This window comes from Taeniopygia guttata, chromosome 8, assembly GCF_048771995.1.
Source record: "Taeniopygia guttata chromosome 8, bTaeGut7.mat, whole genome shotgun sequence".
NCBI lineage: Eukaryota > Metazoa > Chordata > Aves > Passeriformes > Estrildidae > Taeniopygia > Taeniopygia guttata.
Genome location: NC_133033.1, coordinates 8247803 through 8261161, shown reverse-complemented (window position 1 = coordinate 8261161; position 13359 = coordinate 8247803). Strand labels below are relative to the sequence as shown.

Sequence of the window (13359 nt, the reverse complement as noted above, 5' to 3'; positions counted from 1 at the left end):
AGGGTCCCTGCCGCCGAGGCTGCGGGAGGTCTGCCGCTCATCCCCCAACTTCGGGGATGGGCGGCCCTCGGGGGGAGGACGGACCCTCCGCGGACCCCCGGCCCGAAGAAGGTGACCGTCGCATCGCGCAGGAATGGGGTCTGAGAGCCTCCAGCACCGCGGGGCTCTTGGGGCGGGGAGGGGCTTTATCCAGCGACGATCGCCCCCCTCCTACAGCAGGCGGCTGCAGACGAAGCTGGGGGCATCCGAGCGCCAGGGGAGCGGGCAGCGCCTTTCCTCGAAAGCATCTCGGGCGGGGGACACGCTCCCCGGGGACCGGGCCGGGCAGTCCCTCACCGTGCCCGTGGGGGCTGCGGCGGGCGCCACGTGATGCCGGGGCGGCCGTATAAAGGCCTGGGGAGCGCGGGCAGCAGGCGCAGTGTGGGAGCGTTTCCACTGGGTCCCAGCTCGGGAGGGGTGGGGAGGGGGGAGCCGCCTTCCCCACTTCTGCCCTCCCCCCTCCCTCTTCCCCTGCCCCTCCCTTCCCCCTCCCCGTCCCTCCCCCCAACCAGACAAGGAACCGTCGCAAACCCCACTTTTCTTTTTTGTTTTTTAACCTTTTTTCCCTCTCTTTCCCCCCCCCCCCGCCCTATTTCTCTCCTTTTATTATCATTATCACCATTATTTATTATCGCTGCTCCCAAGCGCCCTGCCCAGCCCACGGGCGCCCCCGTCCCCCCGCCCCCGCCCCGCGCCCCCTCCGCCGCCCCTCCCTCCGCAGCCACCACCCCGCAGCCGGTACCGCGGCCCCGCCAGCAGCGGCGCGGCGAGCGGGGCGCGGAGCGGAGCGGAGCGGCGGCGCCGGGGCGCGGAGTCCCAGCGGCGGCCGCAGCCCTCCGGCACGGCCCCGGGCCCATCCCGGGAGCCGCCGCTAGGTGGGGGGGGGAGCCCGGCCCCGGCCGCCCCGGCCGCACAACAATGACTTTGGGCAGCAGCGGCGGCGGCGGCTGCGGGATCATGTCCGAGCGCTCCCCGGAGGAAGAGCCGCTCTCCGAGGTGGAGGACGCGGATATCGACGTGGTGGGCCCGCCCCAGGATGGGGGCAAGTACAGCGAGGAGGAGGAGGACGAGGACGAGGAGGAGGAGGACGAGGAGGACGGCGGCGATCCGCTGGGGCTGGCGCTGCCGCGGAGCGGGGCCGCCAAGGCGCGCATGGGGGGGTCCCCGGAGCGGCTGTCCCCCGGCGGCGGCTCGGAGCCGGCCTGCGCCCGCGGCGCCGCGCCCGGGGACAAGGCGCCCGCGGGCGGCGGCGGCGGCGGCGGCGCGGGAGGGAAGAACCCGCTGGTGAAGCCGCCCTACTCCTACATCGCCCTCATCACCATGGCCATCCTGCAGAGCCCCAAGAAGCGGCTGACGCTGAGCGAGATCTGCGAGTTCATCAGCGGGCGCTTCCCGTACTACCGGGAGAAGTTCCCCGCCTGGCAGAACAGTATCCGCCACAACCTCTCCCTCAACGACTGCTTCGTCAAGATCCCCCGGGAGCCCGGCAACCCGGGCAAGGGCAACTACTGGACGCTGGACCCCGAGTCCGCCGACATGTTCGACAACGGGAGCTTCCTGCGCCGGAGGAAGCGCTTCAAGCGGCAGCAGCAGCTGCACCCGCCGCACCCCGAGCTGCTGCTGCGGGCCGGGGCCGCCGACCCCGCCGCCTTCCTGCCCGGCTTCGCCTACGGACCTTACGGCTACAACTACGGCCTGCAGCTCCAGGGTTACCCCCACCACCACCACCACCATCCCGGTGGCGGAGGCGGCGGCGCCGCGGGCGCCTTCCCCTTCCCGGCGCCGCACTGCCCGTTACCGGCTCCGCCGCCTCCCGCCGCCGCCTCCGTCTTCTCCGCCGCCTCGGGGCTGCCCTCCTTCCTGGGCGGCGAGCTGAACTGCAGGAAGTCCTTCTACCACCCCCAGCTGAGCCCCACCGCCCTGCCCGCCGCCCTCCTCCAGACCCTCAAGCCGGACCCCTCGCCCGCCGGCGGCGGCGGCGGCGGTGGCGGCGGCGGCGGCGGCACCAACCACCCCTCCCGGCCCTCTTTTTCCATAGACAACATCATCGGGGGGGCCGTGCCCCCGCCGCCCAGCACCAACCCCAGCGTCGCGCCCGCCGCGCCCTACCCCGCCGGCCAGGCGGGCCCCCCGGCGCAGGTCCTGGCCGTGCTCAGCCCCGCCTTGGCCCCGGCACAGCCCCAGGTCAGCCTGGCACACGAGCCGCTCCTCCAGCCGGCCCAGAACTTTTCCAGTAAAATCACAACCCTCAGCAGCTGTCATTTTTAAAGCGTGCTGGGGACTGGGGAAGGGGAGGGGGATGGTGGGGGGAGAGTCGCGAAGCAAACGGCCCCTTTCCAGCTCTCCCCCACTCCTCCGAAACTGCTCCCCTTCCCTCTCCCCGTGTCCCCCCCCATCTCCTTCTGTTGTGTTTTAAGGTAGGAAATATTTCCTTTTTTAAATTTTTTTTTTTTAATTTTTACTTAATTTCCAGGCTCAGTGGCATCCAGATCTTTTTGTCTCTCTTTGCTCGGGGAAAACAAAAAAAAAACAAAACCAAAAAAAAAAACCAAACTAATTCAACAAATCGGGAGGGCGGGAGGAGGGAAAGAATAACACGATTTGGTCCTACAAGCGCCAAAGCGTATTTATAAAGTGGCCGTAACGTAAGCTGGGACCTGGGCTGGTTGAAAACGCAACGTCTTGTGAGGGGCGGAGGGGGGGATGTGAAGAACGAAACGGTCTTAGGGTGGGAAATGTTTCCTTTGAGAGGTGCGGGTTTTCCGCGGGGGTCCCCCGGATCGCTGGGAAAGCGGCCAGGGGAGTGCGGCCGGCCCCGCTCGCAGCGAGCCCGTTTGCGTTCCTGCAAACCTCTGTGCCGGCTGCTTTTGCCATGTGTGTCTGTCTTTCCCTTCCTCTCAAAGAAAATGTTTTAATGGTCCGATCTTATTTTTAGTTTCTTTGAAGCTTCGGGTTTGGTTTTAAAAGGCACTGTTTAAGGTTTCTTTGCTTTTAAGAAGAAGAAAAGTCGGTGAAACTCAGGACTGTGGTTTTTTTTTTTTCTTTTTTTTTTTTTTTTTCCCAATTAGACATTCAAATGCACGTTTAAAAGAAAATCGGATCCGTCAGGAAGTTTGGAGAATTCTCATGCTATTTTTTTTTTTAAATCCCCGTTTTCCCACCCCCTCCGTGCGTGGGTTTTTTGGTGTATTGGTAATTATTTGTATATAGATTATTCGGGAGCTAATGAGCGGAGTCCAGTTAACTCTTCACTGGTTGTGCATCCGTCATATCTATTTTATTGAGAGAATCTGTGAATAATTTGATGTGGAAAAGGCAACAGAATTTTGTCCACCGTTGGTGTAAATTAATAAATGTTTGTGACCTGGTTAAAAAAAAACAAAAAACCAATTCAAATCGTTCTTTGCGATGTCCTTTGTCACGCTGAGAGCCGAGAGCCCCTCTCGGGCCTCGGGGAAGCGAGGGGCTCCCATCCCAACCTCGGGCCGGAGACACCGGAGCGTTCGGCAGGGGCTGAGCAGCCCCTCTGCGGCTGCCGCACCGCCCGGGCCACGGTGGCCGTCCCCGCTCTAGGTCCACGGGCTGGCAACCGAAAAGATTCCCGGATTTTTTTTTTTTTAGTGTTAATTTTATTTTTTATTTCTTAGATTTTGGTATCTCCCAGGAAAATTAAAAAAAAAAAAAACAACCCCAAAAAAACCCCCAAAATACCCCTCGCGTTTTCTTTCAGGGGGAAGAAGGTGGCGGCCGGGAAAAAGGTTCTCCCTCCTTCACCCCCTCCCCCCCCCCACCTCTTTTTTATTTTGTTTGGAAAAGTTGACACATGAGAAAATAAGTTGGAGGGTTTCCCCCCCGCATACACGTCCCCCTTGGGCCTGCAGTATCTGAATGACCGAATGAAACTTGATCTCTACCTAAATTTTGCAACAACTTACAAAGTAAATAAACATCTTAAAGCGCTCCCTTCTCTTCCAAACTTCTCTCCCCTCTTTCAATTTATTTATTTCAGGGACCAAACGTGGCTCTTTGGTTTGTTTGTTGGCAGGGACCGCGATCGAAAGAATCGAGGCCTTTCTGACCGGGCAGCCAGCTGAAGGAGAAGGAGAAAAAGGAAAAAAAGCAGCTGAGCCGTACGAGGCAGGGAGCGGGGACGGAGCGGCCCCGGGAGCGGGGCTTTGTGCGGGGCCCTCCGGGGCTCCGGCAGGGCAGAGCCGGCCGGTGTGCTCCGGGGAGCAGGGGGAGGGAAATCGGCTTTTCTTTCCCCCCATCCATCCATCCCTTTTTTATCCCCCCTCCTCTGCCCCTGTCTGTGCCACCTCGAACCTCCGCGCAGTTTGTTGATGTTGTTCCTGAACGTGCCGCCTCCCCGCAGCGAGCGGTCTCACATCTCGCCTTCACACACATTTGCTTTTGAAAAGCGATCTTCGTGTCCGGCACTTGGTTGTCTCCCTTTCATGTCCAGCTCCTACAAAAGGGGCTACAAGACTCGACATGGGAGAAAAGAGGAGGCCAATGAATCTATTTTCCAGATTGCCAAGCACATGGTTGGAAATTGAAGGGGCTTTTGTAGCATTTCCCCTTCCTCCCTCCCTCCGCTCTCCTTTTCTTTTGCTTGTGTGCAAATTGTTCAATTGCTCTGGCAGGGGTGTTCCTGACAAGCTCATTACTAGAAGGTGCCAGACCCCTCCTCTCCCTCTCCCCCGAAGTCTTTGATGAAGTTAAAATGCGCTGATAGCTGCTCTCGGGGCTATCTTTGTTCAGCCTCTTTTAATAACCGAGCCTGCTTTGAGGAGACGGGATCCGAGGGAAGAAAGCGATGTGCAGCGAGGCTGGGTGGTGGTTGTGTGCCTGGCAGAAGGGGGGGCCGGTTATTTTAACAGAAAGTAGCGATTTTTAATAATTTTTGACTTGTTTGTTTGTGAAGTGCAGGAGGAAAAGGAGCCAAGGGTGCCAGGAGCGGATAAGAAATGGCAGTGGATGTCCGTAGGGATGAAGGAGGCGTGTGGCCCCTGCAGTCCCGCTGGTGCAATGGGTTCTCCAAGTTGGTGGTCTCGGAGCTTGAAGGGACGGAGGGGGGTCCTCTGCAGGGAAGCGGTGTTTCCCTGGAGAGCCCCCTGCCCCCACACGCTCAGGAGAGGGGGATCGGGGGGGGTCTCTGGGACTGGGACACCTTTCCCCGGCTCTGTTCGTCTCCTTTTGCCTTGCGGAGTCATTGTGGGTTTTTAAGCCGCGGTAGCCGGAGAGGATTGAAGCTGAACTGACTTGGGGAGCGGAGGATCCCCCCCTTAACCGGGGGTCGTGGTACCCACGCAGGAAGGGTCGGCTCGGACCTGCGGGGGCTGCGAGTGCAAGCGCCGGCGAGGTTTTATTTTGGGGGGAAGAACCCCAAGCATCTCCAACATTAGAATTTTCCCTATTTCCCTGAATCTCCCTGAAGCAGCGCAGCTCGTTCCGTGCCCCGATCGGTCTCACGCCGCCCGCAAGTGTCTGCGTGGCTCGGGGAGGGTCGGCGGAGCCCCCGGGCACCGGCTCTGCCCGGCCGCTGGAACGGGGGGCGGCCAGGAACCACCCGGGGGTCTCCCCTGGCTCCGGAATGCCCTGGCCGGGCTCGGTTCGGGGGTTTCACCAGAAATTTTGCCTCGGCGAGGCGGGACGGATAATGGCCCCTAATTACGGGGCTGGCTGGCTCCGCGGCCCCGATCTTCACGGGACGTTATTTTTAAGCGTTCAGCGAGGATCATTTTTCACGCCTCGCTGCCTAAAGGAGGGTTTTATTTATTTATTGGAGGGGAGGCGAGGAGGACACCAGCAATAACCGAGCACTGAAAGGAAAATAATTAGCTGTTGCAGTCGCTGCTTGGGACTCCCTGGCCAAAGAGGCGACTTAGCATTTCCCTTCTCCTCCCCTCCGTAGCCCAGGTTCTCGGGGCTGCTTTCGGGACTTGGTTTTGTCAGCGCTAAACCCCGAGCAAAGCCCTCCAGGAGCCAGATCCTTTTCTGCACGTTTGGGTTGTTTTTTTTTCCCCACTTCTCCCTTTCGGATCGGCGGCTGTTTCCGAGTAGGACAAGGGGGTTGAGGATTCCCCTGCCTTGATTTGGCTTTGGTCACGCATTCATGGAGATTTTCTTTTTAAATTTTTTTAAATTATTTTTTTTCTTCCCCTAATGTGCCCCCACTCCTCTTCTCTCTGTATGTCAGATGAAAGGCTTGTAACAAAACCGCGACACTCTGTGCGCAGTTACTCCGCGGCCGATTTCCGTGTGTGCGCAGCCCGGGAGAGGCGGAAAACGGGGGATTCTCCGCGGGTTTGTCGGGGCGGGATGAAACGATCCTGCCCCGGAATATCCCCGTCGGGACCACAGCGGGAGGGCTGTGTGTGTGTAATTTCTTTCTCTGCTTTCGCTTAACTAAGCCCGTGTTAAGTGGTGCGGATCCCGAGGAGGGAAGCGAGTGGCCCTTTCCTCGCCCACTGCGGGCTGTGGGTGCGGGACCCCGGCCCCGCTGCGCCGCCCGCTCGGCCTCACCCCCCGCTTCTTCCCCTGGCACCTTCTGCTTTCCATTACTGCTGATCTGGAGAATTAGGAAAGGTCAAGATCTTATTCCTTTCTCCGGTAGTTTTTTTGTTTTCTCTTTCTAGTTTCTCGCAGCCCCGAACAAAAATAAATCATCCTGGATTATAAAAACCACCTTAAGACATCAAGAACATCTTTTCCAATAGTTTGATCCTTCCTCCAGGACTGCCCTGGCCTTTCCTTGTGATTGCGCAGAAACTCCCGTTTTCACGGTGAATTTAGGATTTAATATTAACGTCCAATCTCCCTGTGCCCCAGTGTCCGACCTGAAAACATTGCCCTCCAGCATTTTTTTCCCCTCTCCATCTCTCTTTCGTTTCTTTCATTCCCAGAGCAGAACGTAGAGAAACGAGATGGTTTAAAAAAAAAAAAAAAATTAAAAATCCCGTTTCCCGATCTGGAGAGGGCAGGAAGAGCTGTTGGCTCGGCGGCAGGAAAATTGCTTTGGAAATTATATTGGTGCTTTTGAAATCTCCTGGAGATGTTCGCGGTCGGTCAGGGACCTGTGCTCGCCCCTGTGTCCGTCTGTCAGGCGAGGAGAGGGGCAGGGGCTCCAGCTCTCCCCTCACCGCCCGCACTATGGCTCGTCTGACCTTCTTCCTCTTCGTCGCCTTTTATTTATCATGGGCTCTTTTTTCACTTTTTATTTCTCCTTTGTAATTCCCCGTCTTCTTTCTTTCTTCTCTTATTTCCTTCTTTCTATAATTATTTTCATCTTTCTCTCGTTATCTTTCTTTCTTTCACCTTTTCCTTCTTCCACTCGTCTAATTCATTAAATTCTTTCTTTCTTTCTTTCTTTCTTTCTTTCTTTCTTTCTTTCTTTCTTTCTTTCTTTCTTTCTTTCTTTCTTTCTTTCTTTCTTTCTTTCTTTCTTTCTTTCTTTCTTTCTTTCTTTCTTTCTTTCTTTCTTTCTTTCTTTCTTTCTTTCTTTCTTTCTTTCTTTCTTTCTTTCCTTCCGTCCTTCCGTCCTTCCGTCCTTTCCTTCCTTCTTTCCTTTCTTCCTTCTTTCCCTCTTTCTTTTCTTCTCTAGTTTTCTCTCCCTATTTCTCTCTTTCATTTTTCTTATTTTCTGTCTCCTCACCCTGTTAAATTTTTTTGTGCTTTGACTTTTCTCTCTTTCCCCCTCATTAACCATTTTATTTTGTTTTTCTCTTTCTCTCTCTCTTCTTTTTCGTCTTTCCCCATTTTCCTTTTCCTCCCTCTCTCTTTTGCTCTTACCCTATCTAACGATTTTCCTTTTTATGTTTTCTATTTCTTTTGCCTCCACTCTCTCCTTATTTTCATCTTTCTCCCTTACTTTTTTCCTCCCATTTCTCTCGTTGTCTGTCTCTCCTGCTTCACCCACTTCTCCTGGGGTTCATCGAGGGCCGCTTTCCCGCTCTGTCCCGATTTCCAGCTGTGTCCACCCCCGGGAATCTCTCTTGGGGGGGGGTCTCCCCTCCTTTGAACCGGGAGCGATTGCGGCGGGCACCCCTGCCTGTGCCCGGGGGGCTGCAGAGCAGCTCAGGGTGACTTTTTGGAGCGGGGGACACTGGAGCCCCCGCCCCACGCCCCCTTTCACCGGCCCGCCGCTGCATTTCCCGGGAGGTCGCTCCGGGACGCGCCGGCCCGTGCGGGGTTGCAGAGCTGAGCGTGTGCCGGTGCCTGCTCCCCCCTGGAGGACCAGTACGGGACCAATTCGCACCTTTTGAATTTCTTAAATTAGGTGGACACTGGCACCGCAAGCCCGTGGCAGCAACAGGTGACGCTGAGATCCGGGACGGGACAAAACCTGCTCGAGGCACGGTTTTATCCGCGCTTTCCCTTTCCTTCCTCATCACTCGGATGCCGATGATACCCTCGGGTGAACGGTACCGGGATGCGCCCGCCCGTGGCCCGGGAAGGGGCTCAGCCTTTCCAGGGTTCCTCTCCCGGGGTTCCTGCTCCCCAGCCGCCCTGGGTGCCCACATCCCTTCCCCACGGACCCCGGTGAATTAGGTTCATGGCTATGGCGTGAACCACTCTCATCCCTCCCTGCCACTGCAGGATGAAACCTGCACAAGGGATACAATCTCCCCCATGAGAGGTCGGGAGGGAGACCCAAGCGTTGTAATGAGTTTGTCCGTCAGTTTCTCCATGGGAGACTTCGTGTCGGTGCCTTGGGAACAGTCTAATGACAGGTTTGGTGGTGTTTCTCCCACTCTCGATCCTTTCTGGTTACCGAGGCTCGGACTCAATGACGCAGGGTGGCAGAGAAGCGCTTTTTCGGGGGCGTCTTTATCCGTTTCATTCATATTTCGTTTTCCCTGCTTTAGCTCGGCTTTTAAGTGAAATTAGATTCCTCTTTCGTCAGTACCGCGGGTTTGAAACGGCTTGAAACAACACTGGCGATTCCTTTCACTCTCGCAAAAATTCCCAGATACTTCACTTCTCCCCGCCGATGGGGGCGAGCGGAGAGCCCTCGGAAAGCCCGCGGATAAAACCCGCTCACCCCCCGCCCCCACAAATCACTCCAGCAGTGAGAGCCTTCTGCGGGGCACACGATCGCCTTTCATTCCATCTGCACTCCCTGCAAAGTCCGTGGGAATTTTCCCCCCACTCGGACGAGATTAGCCGGGGAGGGCCCCCCATAATGTCCCCCCATCAGCCCTCGCCAGAGGGAGAAGGGGGAACAGAGGACAAGACTCGGGTGTGGGGAAACTCCACAGCCGGGTGGGAGCGGAGCCGCGCTGGGGGCCGGACCCCGGCGGGTCGGGGATGGAGGTGCCGCCGCTCACTCTTTAAATTGAAACAAAACAAATAGAGAAGGAAAAAATTCCTCCCTCTGGGTATGGGGCCGAAAAATGTCAGGGTTCAGCCAGACAGGCCCCCCTCGCCTCGGACCGCGGCTCCCCTTCCGCGGCAGGTCCCAGTGAGGCGCGTAGGGGCGAGGGGAGCGAAATGGGAATAGCTGGTGGGACAGTGCCGACCCCCTCCCTTCGGCCTGCAGCGCCCCTGCCATCTCCACTTTCCAGGAGAGAAACGTGGGCACAAAATAAAGGCAAGAAAAGGAGCGCACAGGGCTCGGCCGAGAGAGCCGGGGCCGGGCGGGATGCGGAGCCGAGCAGCCACCGCCGCTCCCGGGACATGGGGGGCAATCCCTGCCCAGAGTCTCCCAGAGCCTCCCCCAGCGCACCTTCCCACCCCTAACCGCCTGAGATTTCACCCGTGTTATTTCTAAAATGCTCTTTTCTCTTCTCCCCCCCGCCGCCACTTTTATTTTTCTCTCCATCTCTTCTATTTAATTACTTCTCTTGCAAAACCAGAGGCCGCTGCCACCTAACGCGGCACTGAAATCCACGTCTCCTCTGTGATTTACAACCCAAATCCCAATCCCATGACCTTTCTCTTCTCCCCCCCGCCCTGGGTCCCCCACCCTCGGTCATGTGGGACACGAGTAAATTTATCCACCCTAGTGGAAAGGCCTCCCTTCTGCAGTTGCTCCCTAGAAGCCCGACACGTTTCACAAGGAGGACAATTTCGGTTTCCCACCTTTCTCACTCTTTTCTCCTTTTTAACTCGGTTTTAATTTCGTTTTTTCCCCTGTCCCATGAGGCTGCCATCTCTCCTTAGTCATGCTCCTATGCTGTGCATGTCTTTCAATCAGTCCCTGCCAAGAGGGTCACTTCAGCGGGACGTTTTTGACGGCTCTTCAGCTCAGGAGATGGTCAAAAAGAACATTTCTGGCCTGTCTGGAGCGGGAGCGAGCTGAGCTCAGGCTGTTTCCCCAGTAAGCTCTGCTCTCCCGGGGCTGCCCTCCAGCCGCACTGCGGAGGGTCGCACACCCAAGGAGCCGGGACAGGGACCCCCTCTTGGCCCTGCGGTTGGGGACACCCACCCTCGGCCTCCTCCCCGTCTCTCCCGCGGCTCCGGCCGGTCCTTTCTCACCGCCTCGGCTGCTTCTCCCCCACCACAGCTCCTGTGGGGAGACCGCACCCTCGGGTCCCCCCGGGAGCGGCGACTGCCACCACCTCCCACCCCGAGCAGCCAGAGGTGGGAAACTCTGTCCAAGCTGCGGGGTGGTCCCTGCATGCCACCCTCACCATCTCTGCCGAGATGTGGGTGGCAGCAGCAGTAGGTTGTGTGCGGGGGAGGGAGGCAGCTCTGCGGGGTCGGGCAGCCCTCAGGAGGCCGGGGCCAAGCGGTGCCCTCAGACCCTGCAGCCTCGGCCCCTTCCCCGCCGCCGCAGCCCCGCTGTGGCCCTGTGGCCCTGTCTCTGGGCGGATATTCGGCGTGGTGCGAGCGTCGGTGCCGCAGCTCCGCCGTCGGGGCCGGCCGGAGGAAGCCGCTCCGCCGCCGCGAACCGCGTGTGAACCGGCTGCGGGCGGCGCCGCTCCGGGCTGCGCAGAATTCTTCCCCCTCCACCTCCTTCTTTTTTCTTTTTTCTTTTTTTTTTAAATTTTATTTTAAAAAATTTTTAATTTTTTTAAATTTTATTTTTCCGGCGCTGCCAACAGTGAACACGTTTCCCTTTCTTCCCGGAGTGGGGATCTACCCCAACCGCAGGCAGGTGTTGGGCACATTTTGGTGGAGGTAACGAAACCACGGATCTGAGTGGAGCTGTCAGGTCTTTCCACTCTGTCCTTGCTCCCCCACGGGCAAAAAAGCGAGAAATTGATAGTATTTATTCGTTTCCCGGCCTCACTGAGAGATCAGGAAAAATATTCTGGAAAGCGTCACTGAAATCCTTCAAGGCTGGATTTCAGGCGCTGCTATCAGCTGTAGAGGACGAAAAACGGGCAGTACACTGTTTTATACGTAAATTAAACATATTGGAGCCTCACGCCAGATCTAGCTGATATTATAGTCGATTTCCCAGAATTTTCCTTCTGCTTTTGCACTGTATTCCTTTGTCGCACTTATTTATGTGCCTGGGACAGAGAGCAGAGAAATTATCATCGAGAGGGACGCGCGTCTTGGGATAATCAGAAACAGGGGTTCTTTTTAAAAACATCTTTTATGGCCTCAAAATTCATGGGGAAAAAAAAAATATACGCGAAAGCACCGTAGCAGAACCGATAAGATATAATAAAGGGAAATTAATCGGAAACGAACGTTTCCCGGAAAACCAAGTGGTGCAAAGCGGATTTCTAGCGCGGGGCCGGGCCGAGGGAGAGGCTCTCACCGCCCAAGCCGCAGGTGCCTCGGCGGGGCTGTAGAACCCTTTGGGTTTGTAGCCTTTTCCCCGCTCCCTCCCAGTGCTTGGGGCAGGGATGGATCCCGGCTCGGTCCCGCTTCCCAGCCCCGGGCTCTGCTCGCCGTTCCCGCCTGGAAATTCAGCATTTTGGTCATTTTCGCCTCCCGCGGCCGTGAGGGCTCCGCCGCGTTTCGGGGCTTCCCTCGGCCGCGTTCTCTGGGAAGGTTTTATAGAAATACAGAAACCAACCTCCCGCCCCACACGGTTTGTTTTCCGCTGGGTACCCGAGTTATTCCCCGGGCTGCCCCGACGGGAAGGTGCGGAATTTTGCCGGGTTGCTGCCGGTTTTTAAAGGAGGGAGAAGAGGGGAGGGGGTTTGGGGGGGCGGCGGCTGCCGCCTCTATTTTAATGTCATTATAGTTACCGTGGCAACCCATTGGATCACTCCTCCTGGAATGAACCTTGTGACAATGGTTGGTTTGCGAGAAATCGGTAAATGTGCAACCGGGGGACACAGCTACATTACCGCCAACAACAGCGAGGGTTTAACATGTGACCCTTCCAATTATGCCGATGATACCTCGGTGCAGCTGCCTCCGCCGTGCTGCGGAGATGCGGCTTTTTGGGGGGGCTGGGGAGGGTTCCCGGGGCTGTTTCAGGGCACAGCCCGGTGGGGATGGGGCCGCAGCCCGCACCGCCTCTGCACTGAGAGGAGAACAGCATCTCTGCACCGGGATCGCAAATGTGGTCCCAGCCACTAAAAGGCAAAAAGGAAAAAAAAAAAAAGAAAAAAAAAAAGAAGAGGAAAAAGCTAAAAATCTTCTTCGGGAAATTCAATATGCGGAGGGGCTGTGGCTGTAGGGCTGTGGAATAAGGACCTGCTTTAGGGGCTGGGCAGAGACCCCCCCCCCCCGCCCCGGCGCACACGGTACATCTGTGGCACGGCTGCAGGAAGGAACGAACAAAACCCACCCCCTCCCCGGAAAAAAAAAAAAAAAAAATTGTTACAAGCCTTAAAATATGGTTCAGAGAATTACAAGTAATCAGAGCTGCGGGGGTCAGCAGTGCAAACTTTTTAAGACTAATGTTTATTTAGAAAAGTGAGTGGTGTCTGCGTTGCTTTTCTAGTGCCCCAGCACAAAAGTCCTAATGGCTTTTGCAGACTTTCCATCACAAACTCCTGCACAGGACGCAGGGACCACCGCCGAAAGCAACCCCAAGCTGCCCCTTTCGAAGGTATCATCGCACAGGGTTTATAACCCCCTCGCCCGTCTTTCCACGAGTCGGTGACGATATTTTCTGCGCCCCTTCCTCAGTTTTGCCCCTCTTTCGCGTTACTTTGGTGTAACCCGAACCCTCCCCTAATACCGTGGAGGAGAGAAATCGGGGGATGGGAGCGGCTATCCCCACCTCCTTCCCCAGTCCCGTTCAGCCCTGGACGGTGCTGAAAGCAGCGAGCTGGAAACCTCGTTAGGGAGAAGCCGGGGGCAGAGGCAGGAACCGGCGCGGGGCGGGCTGGCCGCTGTCCTGGGAGAAGGCAGAGCTGGCAAATCCATTCTCCCGTCTCATCCCTTCCAGCCGCTCTCCCGAGA

General features: G+C 57.0%; 1 protein-coding gene across 1 annotated transcript; it reads left to right on the top strand.

Moving 5' to 3' along the window:
- Positions 1-580: 580 nt before the first annotated feature.
- Positions 581-3094, top strand: FOXD2 (forkhead box D2). Its single transcript, XM_072932904.1, is given in 3 exon segments — positions 581-1747; positions 1750-1799; positions 1801-3094. Coding segments are annotated over 3 exon segments (1347 nt in total). The 5' UTR covers positions 581-957; the 3' UTR covers positions 2308-3094.
- The last annotated feature ends 10265 nt before the right edge of the window (positions 3095-13359 follow it).